The sequence below is a fragment of the Harmonia axyridis genome, chromosome 1, assembly GCF_914767665.1.
Source record: "Harmonia axyridis chromosome 1, icHarAxyr1.1, whole genome shotgun sequence".
In the NCBI taxonomy this organism is placed as follows: domain Eukaryota; kingdom Metazoa; phylum Arthropoda; class Insecta; order Coleoptera; family Coccinellidae; genus Harmonia; species Harmonia axyridis.
Genome location: NC_059501.1, coordinates 63,628,097 through 63,650,688, shown reverse-complemented (window position 1 = coordinate 63,650,688; position 22,592 = coordinate 63,628,097). Strand labels below are relative to the sequence as shown.

General features: G+C 32.7%; 1 protein-coding gene across 1 annotated transcript in view; it reads right to left on the bottom strand.

Annotated features, from left to right (window-relative positions):
* Positions 1–17,581, bottom strand: part of LOC123685787 (probable cytochrome P450 49a1) — a 34,378-nt gene extending 16,797 nt beyond the window's left edge. The window contains exons 1-6 of the mRNA XM_045625670.1: positions 17,542–17,581; positions 9,984–10,249; positions 9,175–9,421; positions 9,004–9,120; positions 3,191–3,267; positions 1,447–1,648 (exon numbers count right to left, since the gene is read on the bottom strand). Coding sequence (XP_045481626.1) covers positions 1,447–1,648; positions 3,191–3,267; positions 9,004–9,120; positions 9,175–9,421; positions 9,984–10,224 — 884 coding nt within the window. The 5' untranslated portion in view covers positions 10,225–10,249; positions 17,542–17,581. The remainder of the gene's footprint in view (positions 1–1,446; positions 1,649–3,190; positions 3,268–9,003; positions 9,121–9,174; positions 9,422–9,983; positions 10,250–17,541) is intronic.
* Positions 17,582–22,592: the final 5,011 nt, after the last annotated feature.

Here is a 22,592-nt window from a genome sequence, read left to right as displayed (position 1 = left end):
TATTTTTTGGAAAAAAGTAACTAGTAGGTATATCTTAGATGCTTCTCGAAGAGACTGAAAAGTAGTCAGAGTTGAAAAGAAGAAAGAAAAGAATTGAAAAGTTCGAAGTAAAAACAGACTTTAGCATTCCTTGTTGGACATTGTTGTGCAACAGCATTTTTTTTAATTTGACGAAATCAGAAATAAAAAGTGGGAATTCGCAGAATAGTTTGATGGAATAGGCTCCCTGACCTAATGATCGTATGTTACATATAATTTTCCCTTTTAAAATTACAATGAGTCGAATCAATGTCAATATCATCCGCCAAAAAATGAAAACGAAATTGAACATCACTTCAACTCTTATTGTTATTTCAACATACAGTTATTTAAGTTATTTATGAACTCTTCACTGACAATGCCCTAAGGTAGAATTAAATCTCAATCGCTATGTAAAAATAGCCTAAATTTTGCATTAAATACCTTGCGTATATGCTTCTTACTTTTTCTTAAGATATAATATCTAATTGTGAACAATAGAAATGAGGTCAAAAGTATAGACGGTAATGCCGAGGATGTGATCTGCTCCACTTAGGCACCACAACCGCATATTCAAGAATATATTTATTTATCTAATATGTTACTAAAATCCGAGTTTTAACGAAACTGAAAAAATTCAGGAATCATCTAAAAAGGTGGGTATTCAAGTTACACAATAGAACTAATTTTTAAGAAATTAATTTATATTTTATTTAAGTAAATACTCTTAAAAAATATCTCAGACAGCTCAGCGTAAATTCTATTCATTGTGCCTTGTGAAGAAATTATTGGTACATACTGAGGTTCAACATCTTCCACTGGAATCTCTGAGTAAATATGACTTCTCTCATTATTTTTCGAGCAAATTTTCATTTCATTATTTATTTATGGGATGTTTTTCTAGTGGCTGTTGGGTAAATACAAGGCTACTGCTTAGGATAGTCGGAGAAAAAAATATTAAGAACCATCAATGAATGATTTGTTTACAGTTTATTGCTGTATGATTATGGAATCAGAGTTTTTTGAATATTGAAATTGTGTATAAATTATAAGAAATAATATGAGTTATGATGCCTAAAAGACATCAATATTAGATATTAAATTCAACTATTATATATATGAAATGAAATATATGAAATAATTGTAATGAATACATGAATAAATTAATATTGATATCAATGATATCACCAAACTAGTGGCATATTGAACCTTCCAATTTATACGTGCTAAATAGCTTAATGTGCATATATTACAAAAACTGTCAACTTTCAATAATTTGCTTTTTACTTGCACCGTTCGTAGAACAATTCTGGTTATTCTTGTTGAGAGGAAATAATTTAAGAAAATTTATGTAGGTATAACACACATATATCCAGTTTCACTACAAATCTACCTAGAAAAAATCGTATTAAAATAATATTTACTCACATTCTGAAATTTTCTAATGCTCCAATATATTTTTTGAAAGCATTATTGTGATAAATCCTCCAAACAGGCATTTTGAGTTCAACTTCTGCAACATTCCAGAAAAATGTATTGATTGAATCTATTATTTTCTGCTGTTCTGAATCTTTGGGTAGGTTTGGTTCCAAACAACCAAGTCTAGTATCCAGTGAGACACGAACTACAGCTGAAAACTCAAATTTAGTATCACAAAGTTAACACTAAGTCAACATATAAAAATCATTAATTCAATCAATGGTATACAATATATTTTTTTAATTTATTACTATTTTCTAAGCTCGATTCAATATTCATGTACAATATTTAGTACAATTCCTCCTGTAGAACTTTCACGTGAATTTGTATTTGATTTGAAAAATTAAGAAATTTGGTGGTTTCTAATTTCTCTAATTGAACTTTTTAAAACCGTCAGGAATCTTGTTAGAAAGCACTTAACTAAATAGAGGGTTCAGTGGCACATGGGCCACTTATCCCCTGGCTGTAAATTCTTTCAGAACGTTCTAATAAGGTACCAACACTACCAACATCGATCAAAAACACAAAAAATACCATTTGGTACTCATCTGGCAATGGAAGTTATCTTAGTAGTTCAAAGGTGCCGACCGATTTATAAATCCAAAATCCAACGTCAATATTTACTGTTAATTTTTCTGATTTTTAGTTAATATTGGGTGCCTTCTTATGCGTTGCCGAAGTATTCTAAAGAAAGGTTTCTAATCCAAAACAAAGATCTACAGTATTGTGTCATCTGGGGTAAGTATGCAATTTGCAACGTTAAATATCAAATAGTAGATACGTAACAAATATCATGCTACAATTATATATTGACAACTAGCCAGAATGTTACCGTTTATGCTTATTGAGAACTATTATTGCTATTGTGAGGAACAAATGCTCATGAGTCGAATTATGATATTAAAAAGAAGGTTCCATTTCACTTTTTCATTTTCATGATGAAAAACTTTAAAAAGGTTCAGTTAAACGGTTATTAAGACAACGTTTACATTGTTAATACTTTTAAAGACAAGTTTTTCTTTGAGGTGGGTTGTGACTTGTGAGACCCATTATTAGACACATTTGAAAACCTCCTTATATTGGTGGTTTGAGAAGACCATGAGAAATATTTCTCCTACACAAAGATCACTCCAAAACTATTCGAATTATTGTTATCGCACATAGAAATCAGGCCAAAAAGTATACGTCCTGTTAAGACTCTTTGGAGCTCTCAACTTCCCCTCGAATCTTTACAGCGTTGGAAAACAAGGATTCCCTTTGGGAAGATAAGACCTGACTATCCCGCTCTTTTGAGATTGTTGAATCTGCAAACCTTTAGGGATCGGCGAGATAGAGGTGATCTTATTGTAAAATATCGGGTCATGGGTTATTTGGTGTGAATTTGGATCACCTCTACTTGAGAAGCAGCATACAACTACGCGGCCATTCCTTCAAGCTGGCAAAGGAGAATTTCAGGACTACAAAGCGTCAAACTTATCTTCCTAATAGAGTTTTCGGTGAATGGAATGGGGAAGTATTTATTTTATAAGTTTCACTTTACTTAATTAAGTGAGTACTCAGTAGTTTATGAATTCCATTTTATTTTTATAATTTTGAGTTTATGGGTGAAAACCCCTACCCTATTCTTTTGTGAATAATAAATAATAATAATAAAGATTGAATTTGATATTTCGAAAAACTCATAATTACTTACATTCTAAAGCCCATTTGTATATTTCTGATAGAAATTGCGGAGGAAGTTCTTGGTTGTTGTCCAGCGATTCTTCCATCCTGAAATAGAAATTACAAGTTCACAGTTTTTTTATTGATGATATAAATAAAGTTAAAATGTACAAGTCGAGGACAATAAAATATATACAGGTTGTCCATCTCCCAACGAAAATTTGACCCCGCAGAACTCTGAAACGAAAAATTTTCGAAGATTAAAAAAAAACAGGTCACCTTCTGTTTTGAGGGGGGCGAATTTCCATCATGAGTTTGTTCCGAAGAAACTACCACCATGAAGGTGGCATCAACCTCAACATTTTTTGAATGGGAAAGAGATGTCGAGTGTTGGTTAGTTTGAATGTTATCCATGTTCTATATGCAACCCCGTTAAAATTTTCAAAATCGGTTCATTATTCACGAAATGATGTTTTATTGAACTTTCTGTCAAAAGGTGATGTTGATCAAAGAGTTGAACCGCCCAAATTCAAGAACCTAAGAGTTTTGAAGAATCCAAAAATAATTTTCAAGTTCTGTTTTTGGGGAAAAAGAATTCTTATGACGACATTATTCCGGAAAAACCAACTAGGGGTGGCAACAACCACCAGCATATTCGAATAGGGAGGAGATGTTGATGTGGTTTAGTTCATTAGTTTTTTATTTCAACTGCGATGTTTAGAGAACAGAAAAACTAAACCACATCAACATCTCCTACCTATTCGAATATGTTGGTGGTTGTAACCACCCCCAGATGGTTTTTTCGGAATAATGTCGTCATAGGAATTATTTTTTCCTAATACAGAATTTGGAATTAATTTTTGTATTCTTCAAAACTCTTAGGTTCTTGAATTTGAGCGGTTCAACTCTCTGTTCAACATCACCTTTTGACAGTAAGTTCAATATTACATTATTTTATCGATGGACTAGGAATACTATATGATATGCTTATTTTGATAAACATATCACAGTTCTAGTCGATATCGATATTGTTATTTATAACGATTCTAAGAAGGTCAAGTTGTAATCCCTGTTTTGAAACAACGTGAATCTGTAAATTCTCGCACGACGACTATATTTTTTTGTATTCCGTTCGAAAGTAGCTTACTGTTTTCCCTGGATCATTCAAGAGAGTGGTGAAAAAAATGAATAATAAAATATGGGGTGATATATCGCATTGATCCTCCTAGCCTCAGAATACGATTCAAAAAATTTATGAACAAAATTCGAGGAAACAAGAATCACAACACAAAAAATTTTTGTTACAAATTTCATGCAAAAAGCTCTCATAGTTCCCGAGAAAATCTCTGTCGGCGATTTTCAGATTCAACGTAAACTGTGGAAATTAAGGAGGTTGATGAAACTATTCAATGTACATTATTGAAAATAATAAACAAAGTGACAAAGGTACAAAACAAAACTCGGAATACAAAATGGCGAATGCGATGGTTTCAAAGGACCAGGCACCTGAATGTATAAAAAATGGTTAGGTACAGGTAAATTTCAAATTATTGTTTGTTGTAGATATTCATCTTCAATGTAGATATAGCGATAAAAGCTACAAATGTAATATTATCATAACTTTGGTTTTTGAAACAAGCGTACAAAATTTAATAGTTTTTTCACTACTCCTCATTTATATCTAAGGTTTTTTTTTAATTCTTTAGGAATATTTATGACCCTTACTTATGAGTAACAGGAAGGAAAAAACGTAACTGCTCAGCGCTGTTTTGCACAGTTTTGTTTTATTTTTATTATTTCGCTATTTTTATTACAATATTAAATGCAAAAGAAAACAATAACTGCATTCTCAAGTGATACACTATACAGTAAGTTTCTCTGCTTTGAAGCGAGATTCAGGACAGTACCGTCCGCAACAAAGTTGATATGGGTAACTTTGTTCTTTTTTGATCATTTATTTTGCCATCAACTTGAAGGTCTTGCAGTGACAAGGCATCTTGTAAATTTTCCAGTTCAGTTAATAACGTGCCTATCCCAGAAACTTGAAGGAGCTGATACTGAGCGTCTATCAGATCATTTTGGCTCAGAGGTTGATGCATTGATGTGGACGACGTTTATTTTCAACAAGACGGTGCTACGTGCTACATAAACAACGAAACAATCGCAATTCTGAAAGTAAGGTTTCCTGGCCGTATTATTTCTCGAAGAAATCATAACAATTGGCCACTCAGATCTTGTGATTTTAACACCTTAAGACTTTTTTGGGACCAATATGAAGGTTTAGGTCAAGCATAACTTGCTGAAATATTGGATTCTTGAGCTGGTTAAGGTAAGGGAGAATATAGTGATCCACTATTTCTTGAAGGTAACCTCGAATAAAGACTAAAGGGACCTACTTGCATGTGCAATAGCACCCCATACGCCTACTGTCCAATGTATATGACGCTCAACATCAAATTGAGGTTCACGGCTTTTTCCCCGACGTCGTCTAACCCTTCTTCGGACATCATTTGCATCCAAGGAGAAATGATATTCATGAGAAAAGACGACCTGATGCCATTCCACTTTCCAATGTTGACAATCTCTGCACCACTGTAATCGTTGCCGGCGATGCTCAACCGTCAGAGATAACACAAGATGGGATCGATAATGCTGCAGTCCAAATGACCTTATCTGGCGGTAAACCGTTCGAATAGTTACAGGATGGCCTTGTTTTTCTAACCACTCATCAACCAAAGATCGAGTTGTCGCAAATCGGTCTCTAATAGCCATAACTCTTAGACGTCGATCTCGACTTCGTTTGTGCCCCTTTGACTTCCAGTGCCTACTCTTCTTCGATTTTGGGCATTATAAAACCACGCTGGACAACATCTTATATATATATATATATATAGTTGGATTTCTGTTCGTACGGTTAGCGATTTCTCGAAATAATAACCCCGCCTCCCGTAGACCAATAATTCGATCTCTTTCAAATTCACTTCACTTCACTTTCACAAATCGACTTTGGATCTCCCCGAATAGCTGGTTTGTTGTAAAATTTGAAAAAGTTGCAAAAACCACTACAATATTTGAGTAACAAAAATTGTCCACAAAAAAAACCTTCACGATTTTTTTCTTCAAATTAAATCATTTACTTCTTACTATACTATGTTTTACCAAAAAAAATTCCAAATTTAAACAGCTCCTTTTGGGTGTTGCAGTTTCTGTGTCAGTTAGTATATATTGAAGCAAAAATCCACGTTCCAATTTTCGTGAAAAATTGACATTCGAATAAGGAAATTAAAGCTCCTGCTCGAAGTCAGTGGTCTTCTCATTCTTGTTATTTATAGAAAATGAAATGGAGAATTCCTCGTTGGTCTAACATGACCAACGGCTACATCTCGAGAGTAAGTATCTGCACCTATAAGTCTTTATGGGTAAATGGCAGACGCAGCTTATATAACACATGAACTAGAAGAATGTAACTAGGTTAGCAAGCGTTTATCAATTTGAGAGAAATCATTATTGCATATACATATACCCCATATCAACCTTTCTCAAAAAGTAATTGATGTAATTCATCTGATCCAATAATGCCGTCGTTCTTGTTAAAGTTGTGTAGAAATTTCATGTAAATTGTGAATAACTAACGAAGTCGTTGCTAAATATCAACATATGGAATAAAACAATGGGTACTGCTCTATTTACTACTTTTTTGGTTAACAACAATGTAATGAGCAGAACGGATTATATAAATCATTAATTATTCAGAAGATTTCAGCAAATCTAGTTTGCATGCAGGTTATCTCATATTATAGAGCAATATTTGCTCCTCATTTTATATTAGTTTTAGTGGAATTCCATGAAATCTTCTGTAAATTTTCACATCTTTCTGAATTCCAATGGAAGTTAGTGCCTAGCACTGTTATCCCAAAAAAAATAATAAAAAATTGATACTATGATTCCTCATCCTTCGCTGCTAAAACCATCTCTCTGTTATAAGTACGCTATTTTTTGCCTTGTAACACTATCAGAGAAGTTCTGATTTACGCATATGTAGGTATTAAGATTTATGTAAACATCATCATACATCAATCTTAATTTCATATGCGAAAATCGGGCGTGAATCGAGCTTCTTCTTGAGACCAGCCGAAAGGTTCCAAACGGTTTTTTTTTAATCTTGGAAGATCCAAACAATTCGATCTCCTAAGTTTGCAAAAAAACCGTTTAGAACCATTCGGCTGGTCTCAAGAAGAAGCTCGATGTATGAGTATTACACGAGTTAACGCCAAAAAACCTCATGGACCAAATTTCCATCTGCTAATCGCTGCTGAATCACAAAACAAACAAAATCATATATCTGCTGCCAATCAAAATTCTCAGAAAATTAATAGGCTCACAACTTTGCTTCCACCGTTTTTTTCTGAAATTCGAGACTTTATTGTAAAAAACTGGTTATAAATAAATTTATGGTTCAAAGTATTGTCCATCGCTGGCCAAAACTTTCTCCCCGCGTTGAAAAAACTGGTATTTTTTTGAAGCGATCCACGAATCGATCAAATTTTTTACTTCTTCATAAGACCTGAAGTGCTGGTTAGCCCAGGCAAAAAGATGTGTAATTGAATAAACTGCAAAATGATATCGATAATAGATTTGAAGTGGAGACAACAAAGCAATAGGTAAACAATACTAAAAATAGGTACTATTTGCAACGAAAATTCCAAATATAATTTGAATAGAAATGTTCATTGATTATAAAACCGTGGAGGTGATAGAGTAGACTTGTATATTAAATGGAGCATGCAATGTGAAAATATAAATAGGATAATTAGAAGTATTTTCCGAACAACTATATGGAATGTCCCTGACCTATTTTTTCAAAACCGGGTATGTCTTGATATCCTTCCATGAAGTCGATGGTCATTTATCTTGCATATTATTTCGAAACATTAATTAATATTCCATAATTAATGTTGCGGAAAATATTCTAATAGTAATATTATCTCGACAAAAGTAGAACGTTTTGAATTTTTCTTAGAATTTGAGGATATATTAATTTTGATTGAGATATTTTCTTTGGAAATTTTTCAGTTTACTAGGGACTAATCAAATAATTGAACAAATTAGTATTCAGTTCATTATTTCCATCTATAAATTTATACTTAAATTTGGTATAGTATATCCAAAGTCACTTGAACTAGTCCATAAAAAAGCTTGGCCATAGATGTCCCTTTGAAGTGGATACCGCGATCTGTTAAATACCGGGGTTTATATGAAAGTATTGTTAGACAATAAATTCACTGGCCCCCAAGGAATTTCTGGAAACTTTGACAAACCTTGTATAATCGAAATATTCATCTTCCTCCAAGTGACTTTGGATATACTATACCTAAAAGTATCTCTTATTCTATTTCCTCTGAAAATTTCTAGTATGAATAATTTCTCTGAAAAGTTTTTTAATGTGCAATTTCTCTTAGGGAGTTGAAAATGACTGCGTATTTTCAGCTGAAAAGCATCATCGATATTATTTATCGCTCATATGATCTGCTCAGATATCTGCAAACTTTTTTCAAATCGAACTGCACCTCAATCCAATCTTATTGAAATTAATAAAAATGTTTGCAGACATCTGAGCACATCATATGAGCGATAAATATTGATGACACTTTTTCAACTGAAAATATGCAGTCATTTCGAACTCCCTAAGAGAAATCTAACTGTTTCTGTTTGTTCAAGTGGTCTCCATCAAATTTCAAAAATATTAATTAATGTTAGGTTAATTTTTTTTTGGATTTAATATTTTCTAAAGCGTAAAAATATGAGAATGCAGGTTCATGATGTATGGCCCTTCTTTCAACTCACCTTGATAGAAAATCACGTGCTATGTCATCCAATGGACCAATGTACACCTTTGCTGCATTTGGGGGTAACAAAATCTGTTGTACTTTTTTCCTGAATTCTTCCCATTTTTTACCATGTCTAGAAAAATCTCGCAGAATAAATATATCTGATCTATATACTCCTTCAACTTACACCCCTATGACTCCAGCATTTCCGTCAAAAAAATCTTTCCTTAAATTTTGCTTGTAATAGTGTAACGACGGCATAGAAGGTCTGTGAGGTAAAGCTTCTTCTTGCTTGAAAACTTTCCTGATGTCATCTCCGTTGAACACAAACAGAAGATCGGGGTGACCGATAAGACCACCAACTTTAACTATGTTTCCATATTCCTTTTTCAGAGACCACATTACCTTATCCAACTCATGAATTTTATATTGTCCTGAAATCGAAAACGTTATAGATATGGTGCAATTTGCAAATTGAAATTTCAATATTAATCAAGAATGGATATATATCAATATCAATATAGTTATTTATAATACAAGTGCAGAAGGCATTGATATTCTTCCACGAGTTCAAAATTCAAAAACGAGCCACGAAGTGGCGAGTTTTTGAATGAACGAGTGGTAGAATGAGCCTTCTGTACGAGTATTATACATTTTTTTCTACAATTCATTGCATTTTTATTGAAATTAATGAAATATTTCCATAAATATCATTTAGTGATATTTGCATGGGAAAATGTTGGTTGGCAGAACAGATTTCTTTAAGGCAAATTGATGAATTGACAGATAAAGCCGTGGCGGAAAGTTCGGAGTACCAACATATAATAATAAAATATAACCATGAAAACTGTGCGTTTCTGATATATTCTCGCACGATTTTGTTCTACAAGATGTGGAAGAATGAACGGAATAACCACAGAATTAGAGAAATTTCTTTCCGTTTCATTTTATCATCGAATAATTAGTTAGAAAAATAGGTAAAATTTTTTCGAATACCTATAAAGGGGGCAAATCTCCAAGCATTTCCAATTATGGGCAATTGCTGTGGACCTGGAACGTCACTGTATGGCTTGATATATTCTTTTTCTTCTACGTTTGCTTCTTTAGAGATAACTTCTATGTCATCTTCGAAAATATCGAGTTTCATAACTGTTGAATAATTTCTGTCTGTCGCGTATGATCTTCGAACCGCGAAGTTCTGGACTGATTTTGAAATTTCAATGATTTTCTTCTTCATTTTCAGCCTTGGTTTTCACGAATTCCTGAAATAGAAATATAAACTGAATCATGATATTATCACAATCAAATTATTTTCAATTCATGGTACAGGGCTTTATAAACGTTTGTAACATTGTCACGTTTTAAATTAGCCGTCTGGTTCCGAACGTGGTAGATAGCGGTATTGTGTCTGATGAGTAGTTTTTTGATCTGAGCACTTCAAGTAGTGGCGCCCAACGTGGGGCCATTCATTTGAGAGAGGCTAGTTGATCTATACTCAATTTTTTTAGCTTATTATTAGAGGTGTACAGATGCTGTGTTGTATGGTGCATCTAGGAGAATAAACAGTTAAGAGTTTAGTTCTTTTTTTATTCCAATATTACTTGGTAGGTTGGTAATGTTGAAGATAGTATTATAGGTATAGTTAGTCTTTAAGATATTATTTACCGTTTTTTACTCAAACTCACGACTATTCTAGAAGATAAAATTTCGGAAATGGCAATCTTAAATTGGGTATTATCAATTCTTAATCCAATTTTTTGTTATCTCAGTTTCCAAGCCCGCGATAAGTGTATTAAAATTTTTGCAAAGGCTACCATGATGTTACAATCTGTTATAAAGAGCCAGGTTAATGACATTATTCAAAGATATTTTCATATAATCCACTGAAAATCCAAACGAACAAACTGTTTTGTCCAAACCAGGAGATGACACATTTAAGAGAAAAGACGTGCGAGAACTATAATTTATCCTAGGCGGTATGGCAAGTAGCGTCGTCCCACTGCAGCATATTGTTGTTGACAACAATTTCTTTCCATTGAAGCCATGCTTGCATTGCAACCAGCTGTTCACAAGCAAACAAACGCTGTTCAACATATCTCGGCTTCAACTCGTACGGCACCCAATTTCCTTGTTTCTGAATAATTCCCATTACTCTCAATAATCCTGACAATTCTTGTTGCGTTTGACACAAGTCTTGATCAAGTAATGTCTCCAATTCTGCAAATTCGAAAACCTTCTCTCTTCTACCGCCATGCTGGTTTTCAAAGTCAAAATCACCGTTTTTGAAGTGTTGAAACCACTTTTGGCACGTTTTTTCACTAATAGTGGCCTCACCATAGGTATTTGAGAGCATTCGATGAGCCTCAACCGCAGGTTTCTTCTTATTAAAGCAGAAAATAAAAACCTTCCTAAAATAACGAGAATAACTTTATGATGCAGACACAAATCGACTTATATTTCGATGGCGATATGTTTACAAATACCTAAGCTTATTGTATGACATCTACGATCTAATTATTTCGACTACAACTACCGCAGTCTATTGCAAAACGGCGGCAGCAAAGTTGTACACCTAATAGTGAAGAAAAAAATTTTCTTTTGACCTCACGAAATATTGGGCAGGTATTTGTTTCCCAATATTCTTCCTGGATTTCCTATGTCTATAACCTCGAGAAGTAAAATATTTTTACCTTCATTGATATGCCCTTTATTTATATCAAATATGCAGGGAGGAAGAGGAAATAATCATTTTGTATTTTTTTCATTCAATAGATAATTCATCGCGAATTCTTCTTTATGGGTTGATATAATTTATAGATAGAGGAAATAATAAACCTTCGACGAAAGACGAAATCAATGCATGTGTGAAATTTCTACGAGATCGTTTCTGTTACTGCAATAAACGAATCCGATGATTGTGATTATGTAAAATAATTACTTTAAGTCTATTATACAAGATATGTTGGGGCATATATTTGGAAAGAGCGAATATTTTATGTAGGCGAATGTTATTCATTTCAAATCCAACTTAGGTATAAGACTTCAATTAGAGTCACAGTTTTTTTCCATTTGATAGCGCTTTAGAAATTACTTCGTTAAAATACATGGAATGCAATGTTATGAAGCGATGTAGGTAGTGCAGAAAATCTATAACGGTTCTGACGAAATAGATTACTAACAGATCGATTAAATTTTCAAATATCTAAAAACTTAATTTATCAACCGAAAAACGTTTATTATATGTGTAGGTATAAGTATTCAGCAATAAAGATTAATGAATCGGTAAATAATAATAAACGAGCACATTAATAGGTGAAAAATGGATCTTTCAGGAGGAAGAAAGAATACAGTGCGTGGAATAATATTGGAAGAAATTTTTATTTGAGATTAGGATGTTGCCAAGGCGTTCGCGGTAAACACTTTGAACACCTACTTCATTAACATTCAAAAATTTTTTGCAATTCAGTTTTTAATTTCAGTTTTTGATATTGTACCAAATTTCGCTAATCGCATGATTTTATTTTTTCTATTTTGATTTTTGCAATGAACATGAAAATGATAACATTTCTTTACCGTTTCTTATTCAAACAATTGGGTGATGTACCTATCTTTCGAAGGGGGTTGCGCATTTGTACACTAACCAAGTTAATGAATTTATTACATTTAGCTTTTCCACACTGTATTTTAATGGAATACTTAATACCAATATTCTTCTGGATTGAATTATTTCTTTCAAACCAAGCGAAAAGCACTGGCTTAAATTCAGGAGTTTTTAAGCACCCGTTCATGAACCAATGGCACCCTTGGAGAGCACAGTATTGTATACAGCGTGTTCCAATATTAATTCGACGCTCTGTTATGGTTAAACGCTGAAATGTTCAAAATTTTTTTTTCGACACACTATCATTAGGTTTCATTAGAGCTACATTCACAATGGTTTCAGGATATACAGTATTTACCAAAAAAGTGTAAATTACCAAACATATGTTTTTTCTTATGAAACACCCATTTTTATTAAATTTTCAAATTGCATGGTATAAATGAACCCAGGTTTGTTCGTAGTTCAAAAACGGAGGTAAGTACTGACTTTTTGATGACTATTTACAACTAACTCTTTTGGGTGCTTAAAATGAGACTATTCATTGATGACAAAAAGGCACATCCTGTATTTAATAATTAGGTTTTAAATTTTATCATATTCGAGAAATCACCAAATATGAAAATAAAAAATAGGTTGTGCCCAATGTTAACGGAATATTATACAGAAATAGATAAACTAACACAAAAATGATATCATAATCAACATCTCATATCAGGGTCGTCGCGGACGGTTTTTGCGCCTAAAGCAAATAATTTTTTTGCGCCATCATCATTAAAAAATTATTCACAATAGATCAAGTGTATAAAGTATACAGGTGTTCCGTTATGTGGTCCGCAATGGCGCAACAAGCACACGAATGCTTAAAGCTCTTGATGGAAAATCAGTGCTTTTCTCGAATTATATTTGCCATATGTGTTGAAATATTTTTAAGTAAAAGAGGAAAAAATTAATCATAGTGTAAAATTTGCTGTATTTTTTCAAGTGAATCATTTTATGGTTAACACATATTGAATTGAATTGAATATTGAATTATTTCTCCTTCTTTATTTTTTTCATACATTTTACAAATCAACAATTTATTCTCAGTCTTAATACACATTTTGAAAAAAAGAACTCAATTTCCATATTTTGATATTTATTATTTGGCTTTTTTCTTATGTGTTGGGACAAAGAAATGAAGAACGATAGTATTTTTTCTCGAAACAATCAATTTTCCAAAAATTGAAGAATTTATTAACAGTTATTTTGAAAAACAATCCAGTGAGCACTCATCACTTATTCCGAATTTAAATGATTCAAAACGTATTAGCCCCAAAAATTTCACGAAAACGCTATAATAAATTCGAAAAATCTCGATAGATTTCAAAATATTCAAGGCAAATTTTCAAATACCTACATATAATTTTGAGTTGATGTCATTTAGGTTCACATATAGTTATATAGAACATTATATGTATACCTACAAATTTTGTTGACTGATTAATAATGAAATACCAAATGTACCTATTACATAATTTACATAAAGAAATAAAACTCACAATCCCAAAATCAAATATGAATTTAAATAACTAGTGTGAAGGTTACTACTTTGTGTTTAGTACAGTTTTAAAATGTTTGCACTATAGTCGAAAGTATTTCCTCACTGAAGAGATGATACATTAGTAAAAATATTTGTTTTGATTTCTCCATAATATTTCAAGGAGAATCAATTGTTACAAGTTACATTTATAGGTGGGTATAATCATCTTTAGATAACTACAACTCATCTATGACATGGTGGACTATCCATATAATTTTGATCAGAGACTCAAAAAGCCAAACAACCAACATATCTGATTTGGTTGATTTTGATAATCCACTAATCTATTCAATGAGATCAGATAAATAATACATTTTGTTTAAGAGTTTGCTGAAGGTAATAGGAAGCTCAGAAAGATGAAAAAAAATGTCTGCAATTTCGAAATTTCCGCTAACAAAATTCCATATGGATAGCTATGGATATTTAATGAACCAAACTGCAATAAATATGGATGTTAAGTAGATCGAACAAAATGAGAACATAATAATTTTTTAATTCAAAAAATTACCATGTTTTGGAAGACCTTTTGATGAACAACGAAGATTATTTCATTCATTTCGGTTCTTTTCTTTTTTTTTATTTTATTGAGTTGCAGAAATAAATAGCTTCACGGTGAACTGAATACGACCCACTCAACAGTTTTGTCGTAATGTCTACACATGGTTAATATCACGACTAAGAAATAATTCAAAATACCTATATGATTAAATCGGCTTATGGAGTCGTTTTCAATTTCGATGTTTCATACTTTACAAAATATTTTGTACTGTTGGAGTGCATTTCATTAATTAAGAATGTTATATGATATCAATATACATAAAGGTACATAAATGCAACATTTGAATTGTATATATTCCAACGCTTCTATTCTTCTTTTTTCATACTTGGCGCTTTGGTTTTTAACTACCGAAAGTTTTGAATAGAAATTTTTACTTATAATCACCTGAAACAGTACCATGAATAGTTTTCTTGAAATTATCGCTGGAGAACGTCTGTTAGCCAGATTAATCCGAAATTTATTCATTTCATTGGTTCATTCTACTGTTTTCAAAAAAGTCGTAATAGATCATAATTTGTAGATATCATATACCAAAAAAATTTCACTAACGTTTCAAAAAGTCATTATGAATGATTTAATCTGCACTTTATAATCTCGAAGGGTTGATTTGAAATGAATTCCATCAAAATAATAGAAATTCCGAATTTCATAGTCCTATAGTCCCTCAATTTTAAGAATTTGCAGTCAATAAATGGGTCCTAGAATTATAGGAATGCTTAGTGACAAGGTACTTCTAATTTAATGCATAATAAATATTTTGAAGTCACCTTCTAGGTGCTCTAGCTCTAGCAAGGAAATATATAATTTTGTGAAAATTTCAAGACACGATAACTTCCAAAAGAGACACATGAAATTTCCCAATAACTTGAAAAATACAAGAGCGGTTCTATCGAACAGAAATTCAGTAGTTCTGTAAAATAATCAAACGAAGATTCTTTCAAAATTTTATGAGGATATCTCCAACAGAAAATGTCTCAAATTGTTTAATATCTGAGAAATTATTATCCATATTGTACTGAAATTAAGCTACATATCTCCTTCATGAAAAAATTAATTCTTCAGAAGGACATATAAATAAAGTAAAAAACAACACAATTAAAACATACAATAATCACGTTATCAGAAACTCAATGAGTGGAATATAATTAACTATTATTGACCCTGCGTGCAAAAGATTCTATCCCGGAAACAGTGCATTTCTGCGTTTCGAACCTAATTGTTTGAAACCACTTTTGGCAAAAAAATTGAAATTGAATACAATATAACAGGGTTTGAAAAAACAAACAAATATCAACTATGTATAACCTTTCTGATAACAATATTGGATTGATACGTTTATTTGTAATGAAATATTTGGCTACAGAATTGAATACAGGATGTTAGTGAATAAGTACGATAAACTTACAGGGTACTAGTATTTTTCTCGACAACAGGATATTTATTTATTGCTCTCAATTTATTGAAAGAAAAAAATTTTACGCCACTAAGATATTCCAAATTAATAGATAATGGTTTTTCATTGCTCGTTTAATTTTCGACAGTATCTAAATATCCCATGCCTTTTTACATAAGGTACGTCGTTTTTATGCAAAAAATAAACATCTTATCTCTATTACATTATCGAGTGATATCCAATTATAGATATAGAAATAAAATATACATTTTTTTTGCATAAAAACAGCCCCGTCGAAAATAGATTCGAGTTTTTCTATTACAAATTGAACGAGAAATTTAAGAATAATTTTATCTTGATAGGGGCGAACTATTTTTTCTTTCAAATAAAGTGATCATTACCTGTACGATGAACATAAAATTTCAAAAGTTAGGAGGTGATTTTTGGGCCCATTTTAAGAAAAAACTTCACATGAACATATATCCTAAACGTCTCACCTTTTGAGATACAGGGTAGTAAAGTTTTCAAAAATAAAATAAACTTAAATCTTTATTCAATTATGAGCAAATTTGATCTCTTGAATTTTTTTAGTCTGACACACGGGTTTCATCTAAAAAAATATTATTAACGATATTGTTATGACCATGCAGAGAAATGGTTTTTATTTTTTAAGCGAAAACCGTGCATCGGATTGAAAAAAGTCAAGTGATCAACTTTGGTAAGAAATGATTAAGAATTTCAAAAAAAAAAATTTTTATTTCAGGAAAAATCTGTGGCGTCAATGTTTGCCAAAATAGGAAGTGGTGGAAATAAAAAAAATAGTGATACATTAAAAATGCCTCTTTGTTCATAGTATATGTATGACAAATTTCATTTGAATATCTGAAGTATCGTAGATATTAATATTAAATGATATATTTTTGAAAACTTTACCACCCTGTATCTCAAGAGGTAAGACGTTTAGGACATATCTTCGTAAGTTGTTTTTTTTTAAAGGATCCAAAATCACCCCATAAATATTGACATTCAATTAGGAAACACTCTGTATAAAGTTCTGAAATGTGTGTATGTAACTAAATACATAATTTCACATAGGCAGTTTTTGTGGTTTTTTCTTACTTTAATTTTCTACTTGAAATAATGATTTCGAAAGGGTAAACAAATAGATATAATTTTTTTTAACTACCCTAACTTTTGGAGAGCAGTATATTTCCCGAAACCTAAATCATCAAATAAAAGTATAAAATTTGAATAAATTTCATCATGTAGTTAAATCAGTTCATTAAGGAAAAGTAACCGAATACAGAAAATTTATTTAAAACTGATTGTTTTGATTATTAATCACATTCAAATTATTTCTAATAATCCTTATATAAAAATAATGAATGAATTGAAAATATTTTTTTGAATGAAAAATCCTACCTCCTGGTACTCCTCGAATGTTGAAGATCACAAGTAGGTACCTATACCGCACAAACAAAAAGAATCGGATAAATAAACGATAATTGTAACCAAAGCACTGGAGACAGTGCGTGTTCATAACAAACTTTATAAGATCGGTTGTCCAAAGCGGGGATCATGCTTTGGTAATATTCGCTTTATATTGGTGAATGTGGTTTTAGGCGTACCGGCTTATTGAGAAATATTTTGTGTATTTACACGTGTTATGTCATAAAGAAGAGAGTGTTTGATCTGTTTTGGTGAGAAGTAGGCTGAATGATGATACGAATTGGGGGACTGGAGGAGTTACGAGCTAGTATAATGCAAGAACTCTGTCAAGCTTATATTCTATTGATAACATTCAAATCTAAGCCGCGTTTTAACTTCAAATAAAAATCCACAAGACAACGCCATCGTCAAACGTTACTTTGTGAGTGATTGACTTGCAACCAATCTCTACAGGGTGTCTACTTTCAAAAGGGCCAACCGTCAAGGGGAATTAATACAAGTTACAACAGAAAATGTCATATGACACATGGTCGAAATGTTGATGGTTCTCTTCAATTTAACATTTTTGATAGCACTTAATATTTTCCATAAAATCAATTTTATTTCAGTTATCCTTGCAGACACATCAAATTTGACCACATATCTGGAAACGGCATTAAATTTAGCTACAAGATAAGAAGTTCTGTGTGTCAAAAAATTCTTATTGCGGGCCTGGTAAGGAGGTGTGTATCACGATTATGCAGTTAACAAAATCGGTCATATTTTTCCAATGGTTTTATCGCTAGCTGCTTGTTCTCTGCCACTCTGCCATAATATCATGGCTAAGTAAGAAAATAACAAAAAAGCTTTAGATATTCCAAACCTAAATTTGCGCTATCTTGAAGCTCTTTATGATGAATATTGAAGTAATTCTCTTGGAAATCATGAATGTATCTGTCGAATCAAAATAATTCAAACGAATAGAGATTAATCGTGAAATCAAAATATGTTGATTTCAACCATGTGTTATGTGACATTTTTTGTTGAAAACAACTTGTATGATCTCCCCTTGAAATTTGGCTATTTTTAAAATAGACATCCTGTATAAACCTACCATGGTTTCATGTAGCTTTCAATGAAAATTTATTTGGGTGGTCAGGAATCCTTTATTTCTTAATATCCAAACGTCATGTTGGCTCCTTGTTTCAAAAATACATTATGTTTTCCGGAAAATACAAAATTTCAAAGCACGCTAAGCCTTGCTTTACCGCCTTCATAACTCACTCTTGTGCGCTTGTTCTTCGTATATGCCATCGAACCTTCTCTGGGACGTCGTCGGTACTGGGAGGGGAGTATGTAGTGACATTTTTCTTGGCCGAGAGATGGCGATGTGGGCTGCGTGGGATCCAAAATTCGCATCCAAATACCACCCCATTAACTTGTTACGTACGATGTCAAATGTTTTAGAAAAAATTATATTGAAAACGATTTTAACAAATAATAAATGAACAATAAGGATTTGAAATATCACAGCACGGTTCTACAACTGGCAATCACAAAAAATTTCAATTATAAAAAAATCCCTGCTATGGTCAATTTAGAAAAAGCTTTTGACACTGTGTGGCATATATAATGGCCTCATTTACAAACTCCTTCTGATCAAACTGAACATATCAAGTAAGAGTAGAAAATATTCTCTCAACCAAATATTCAATTTCTGCTGTAGTTTCACAGGGGGGGTTATTTTATTATCTCCAACCCTGTTCAACTAGTCGATCAATGATATTCCAAAAAATTTTCGAAGATGACACTTACTTGTTATACTTTCGGAATCATCAAATAATGCCAACAAATATTCAAGTTCATGTAAACGAGCTTGAAAAATATTATAACAATTGAAAAATTAAAATTAACGCCAAGAAAGCAACTTTAACATACTGCATCCAAAAACGCAAAACTCCAACAAACAGCTTCAAGGTAAAATTCAACAACTATCTAGGGGTCACCCTACAAAAAAATTATCGTTGAGCATCTAGATAACATTTCACAAAAATGTTACACAATTCTTAACAACATTTTCCCATTAATCAGTAAAAACAGCAAACTCAGCAGGAAATCCAAACTTCGGAGAAATTAGGCCAGCATTCTTGTATGCAAATCCAATTCGGAGTAAAATTTCAGACACTAATTACGAAAAACTACAACGACTACAAAAAAATTTTTTGAGAATTATACTCAACAAAAATAGATACACTTCATTCAAACAACTTCACAATCAACATTTATCCCACCATACCTAGATGAATATGTTTTTTATTGACTCCTCTTGTAAAAACTAATCGCAAATTAATTTAGAAATCAAACATATTGTACATAATCATACTATTAGATAAGATCAATGATCAGGTGCTAATACGCAACCTATTATTCAAGCAATTACCTCTTGTATATTTATCCTTGTAAATAGCCTTGTATGTGTAGTTTAGGAAAATTTATAATGAAAACGATAGAAAGCAAAAATAAAATATGTTTTTCATTATTGTCAAAGTCACAATGCTCTGGTATGGGGATGCAGGGATCACTGAGGGCCAAACTGTGAAACACCGCAATCCATTGAGAGATCTTCGAAAATGGCTGAAAACGCTTCGATAAAAATGCGTTTGAAATTTTGTTTCAATCTGTTTGTAACAACAGATTCAAGAACTATTCAACAACAATGATAGTATCCTGAACTTCCACGGAAACTACGATATTATTGAAAATTTTATTTCTTGAGTAAGAATAAATATAAATATAATATAAATTTAGTCAGATATCAGAGTATTTTCAGTTGATAATATGGTTCACTTGAGAAAAGAATGAAAAAATGGAAAGTTGGAGAGAAAAAAAAGACTTTATTAGGAACACTCAAAATTCTGTGTTTGAATGACATAAAAATTTTATGATGAAACCACAAGAAGGCTGACGTTTCGGTTAAGCTAGTACCTAGTTGGTCCCCCACGAGCTCGTCTCAAGCATTCTACGCTACGAGGCATACTTTCGATCAAACGATTTATAAAATTTTGGGGCAAATTCGCCCAAATATCCCGTAAAGCGTTAGAAAGGTCCTCCAGGTTATTGATCGGTTGTTCTAAGGTTGACAATTGTCTAGACATCTCAGACCAGACATGTTCGATGCAATTCATGTCTGGAGAGCGAGCTGGCCAGTCCATCCTATCAATAGCATGAGTTTCTAGCGCTTCATTAACCAGACGACTACGGTGTGGATGGGCATTATCGTCAATTAAAATGAAATTCTCACCCACGGCAGCCGCAAACGGAACAATTATGGGTTCAATAATCATATCGTGATATCTCTGGCTGGTCATGGTGGTGTTCTGCAGAACAACCAACACTGTGCGTTGGTTCAAACAAATGCCTCCCCATACACATATAGAACCTCCGCCAAAAGCTGTTGTGGGTACCATGAACTGTTCTGCATACCTTCGACCTCTTTCCCTCCAAGCAAGAATACGTCCATCGGAGTTGACCAAACGAAATCTAGACTCATCCGTAAATAAACATCGGCTCCAATCTTCAAGTGTCCAATTGCGGTGCTCCTCAGCCCATTGCCGTCGATGAACCCGGTGTTCCCTATTCAAACGGGGATGTTGTACCCTCCTACGTGCTCTCAAACCACGAACATGTAGTCGTCGTCTTACAGTCTGGTTCGAAATTAGAACTCCTGTTGCAACTCTCAGTGATCTATTGAGCCGCGACGCCGGGTAAGTGGGATTTCTCCTAGCATTGAGGATCAAAAGACGATCTTGGGCAGCTGTTGTACTGCGCTGCCGACCTCCCCCATGAACATAAGCTACTGAGTCGTTTTGGATGAACCTATTCCAAGCCCGACTCACGACACTTTGCGAAACATTCAACCGCCGGGACACTTCTCGCTGGGACAAACCTTCCTGTATCCACCGTATGATTTGGTCCAGTTGCACAGGAGCCAAACGTCTTCTCGGCATGACTGATAAGCTGATATTGTTCTCATTTCTTCAATTATTGTCACCTTATGTGTTTGAACGAGAGAAAAAAACAGATTTAATAACAAATACCACATTGCTTTTCACTCCACCTGTAACAGCCTACAGATAATAATCGATTTTGTGAACAAGAGCCGATGAAGTGAGGAAGACTTTGATATAATCAACTCAAAACATCTTACTTTTTCCTTAGAGAACATATAATGTACAGATATTCACGAGATAACTTGAAAAAAATACAAATGAAGAGAAGTTCATAAGTGATCCCTAGCAATTGTTGATCAGTGTTTTTTCAGCGCTCCGGTGTTCATGCTTGTATCAAAAAGTACTAACAACTTCGATATTTCAAACAACAAAGAACATCCTGTATATTAATACTTTTTTCCATTGCTTTTTGCCTCTTGATTATTTATGTATTCAGTCCCTTGTTCCTATATCAGGCTGTTTTCGAGTAATTGATTGATTTACTCATTTTTTGTGCAAAACATAACTTCAATCAAGCATTCACTTCGGTACTTGGAATCCTAGAAATCTGAAATTTCGGGTATTGTATGGATTAGCTATAGCCAGTGTATCATTAACGTGTAATAAATACGTCCCTAATCATACAGGATTGTTCAAAATCGCAGGCTTTGAACGAGACATAGTAAAACGATAAAAAGTGCGTTTTTTCAAATGGAATGACTGAATTTCATAATGAAGATGTATTAAAAGGATTTTAAATTTCCGTTCAGACGATATGTAACATGTTCCTATAACTAAATTGTGAGATTTCCTAATTGAAAGTTAGTTTTCATCCCAAAAGCAATATTAAGATAGGTCCTTCATTTGTTTAAGATATCCATGAAATTCGATAGAACTTTTAAATTATGATAATTTAACAAACAACACCTATTGTACAGTATTGTTGAATTCATCAACGAATAATTACCTATAATTGATAGGCGATTCAAACGGAAAGCAATAATTGCACAAATGTAGTTTTGATGAAATTTTTGTTCATCAGTTCAGGATATATAC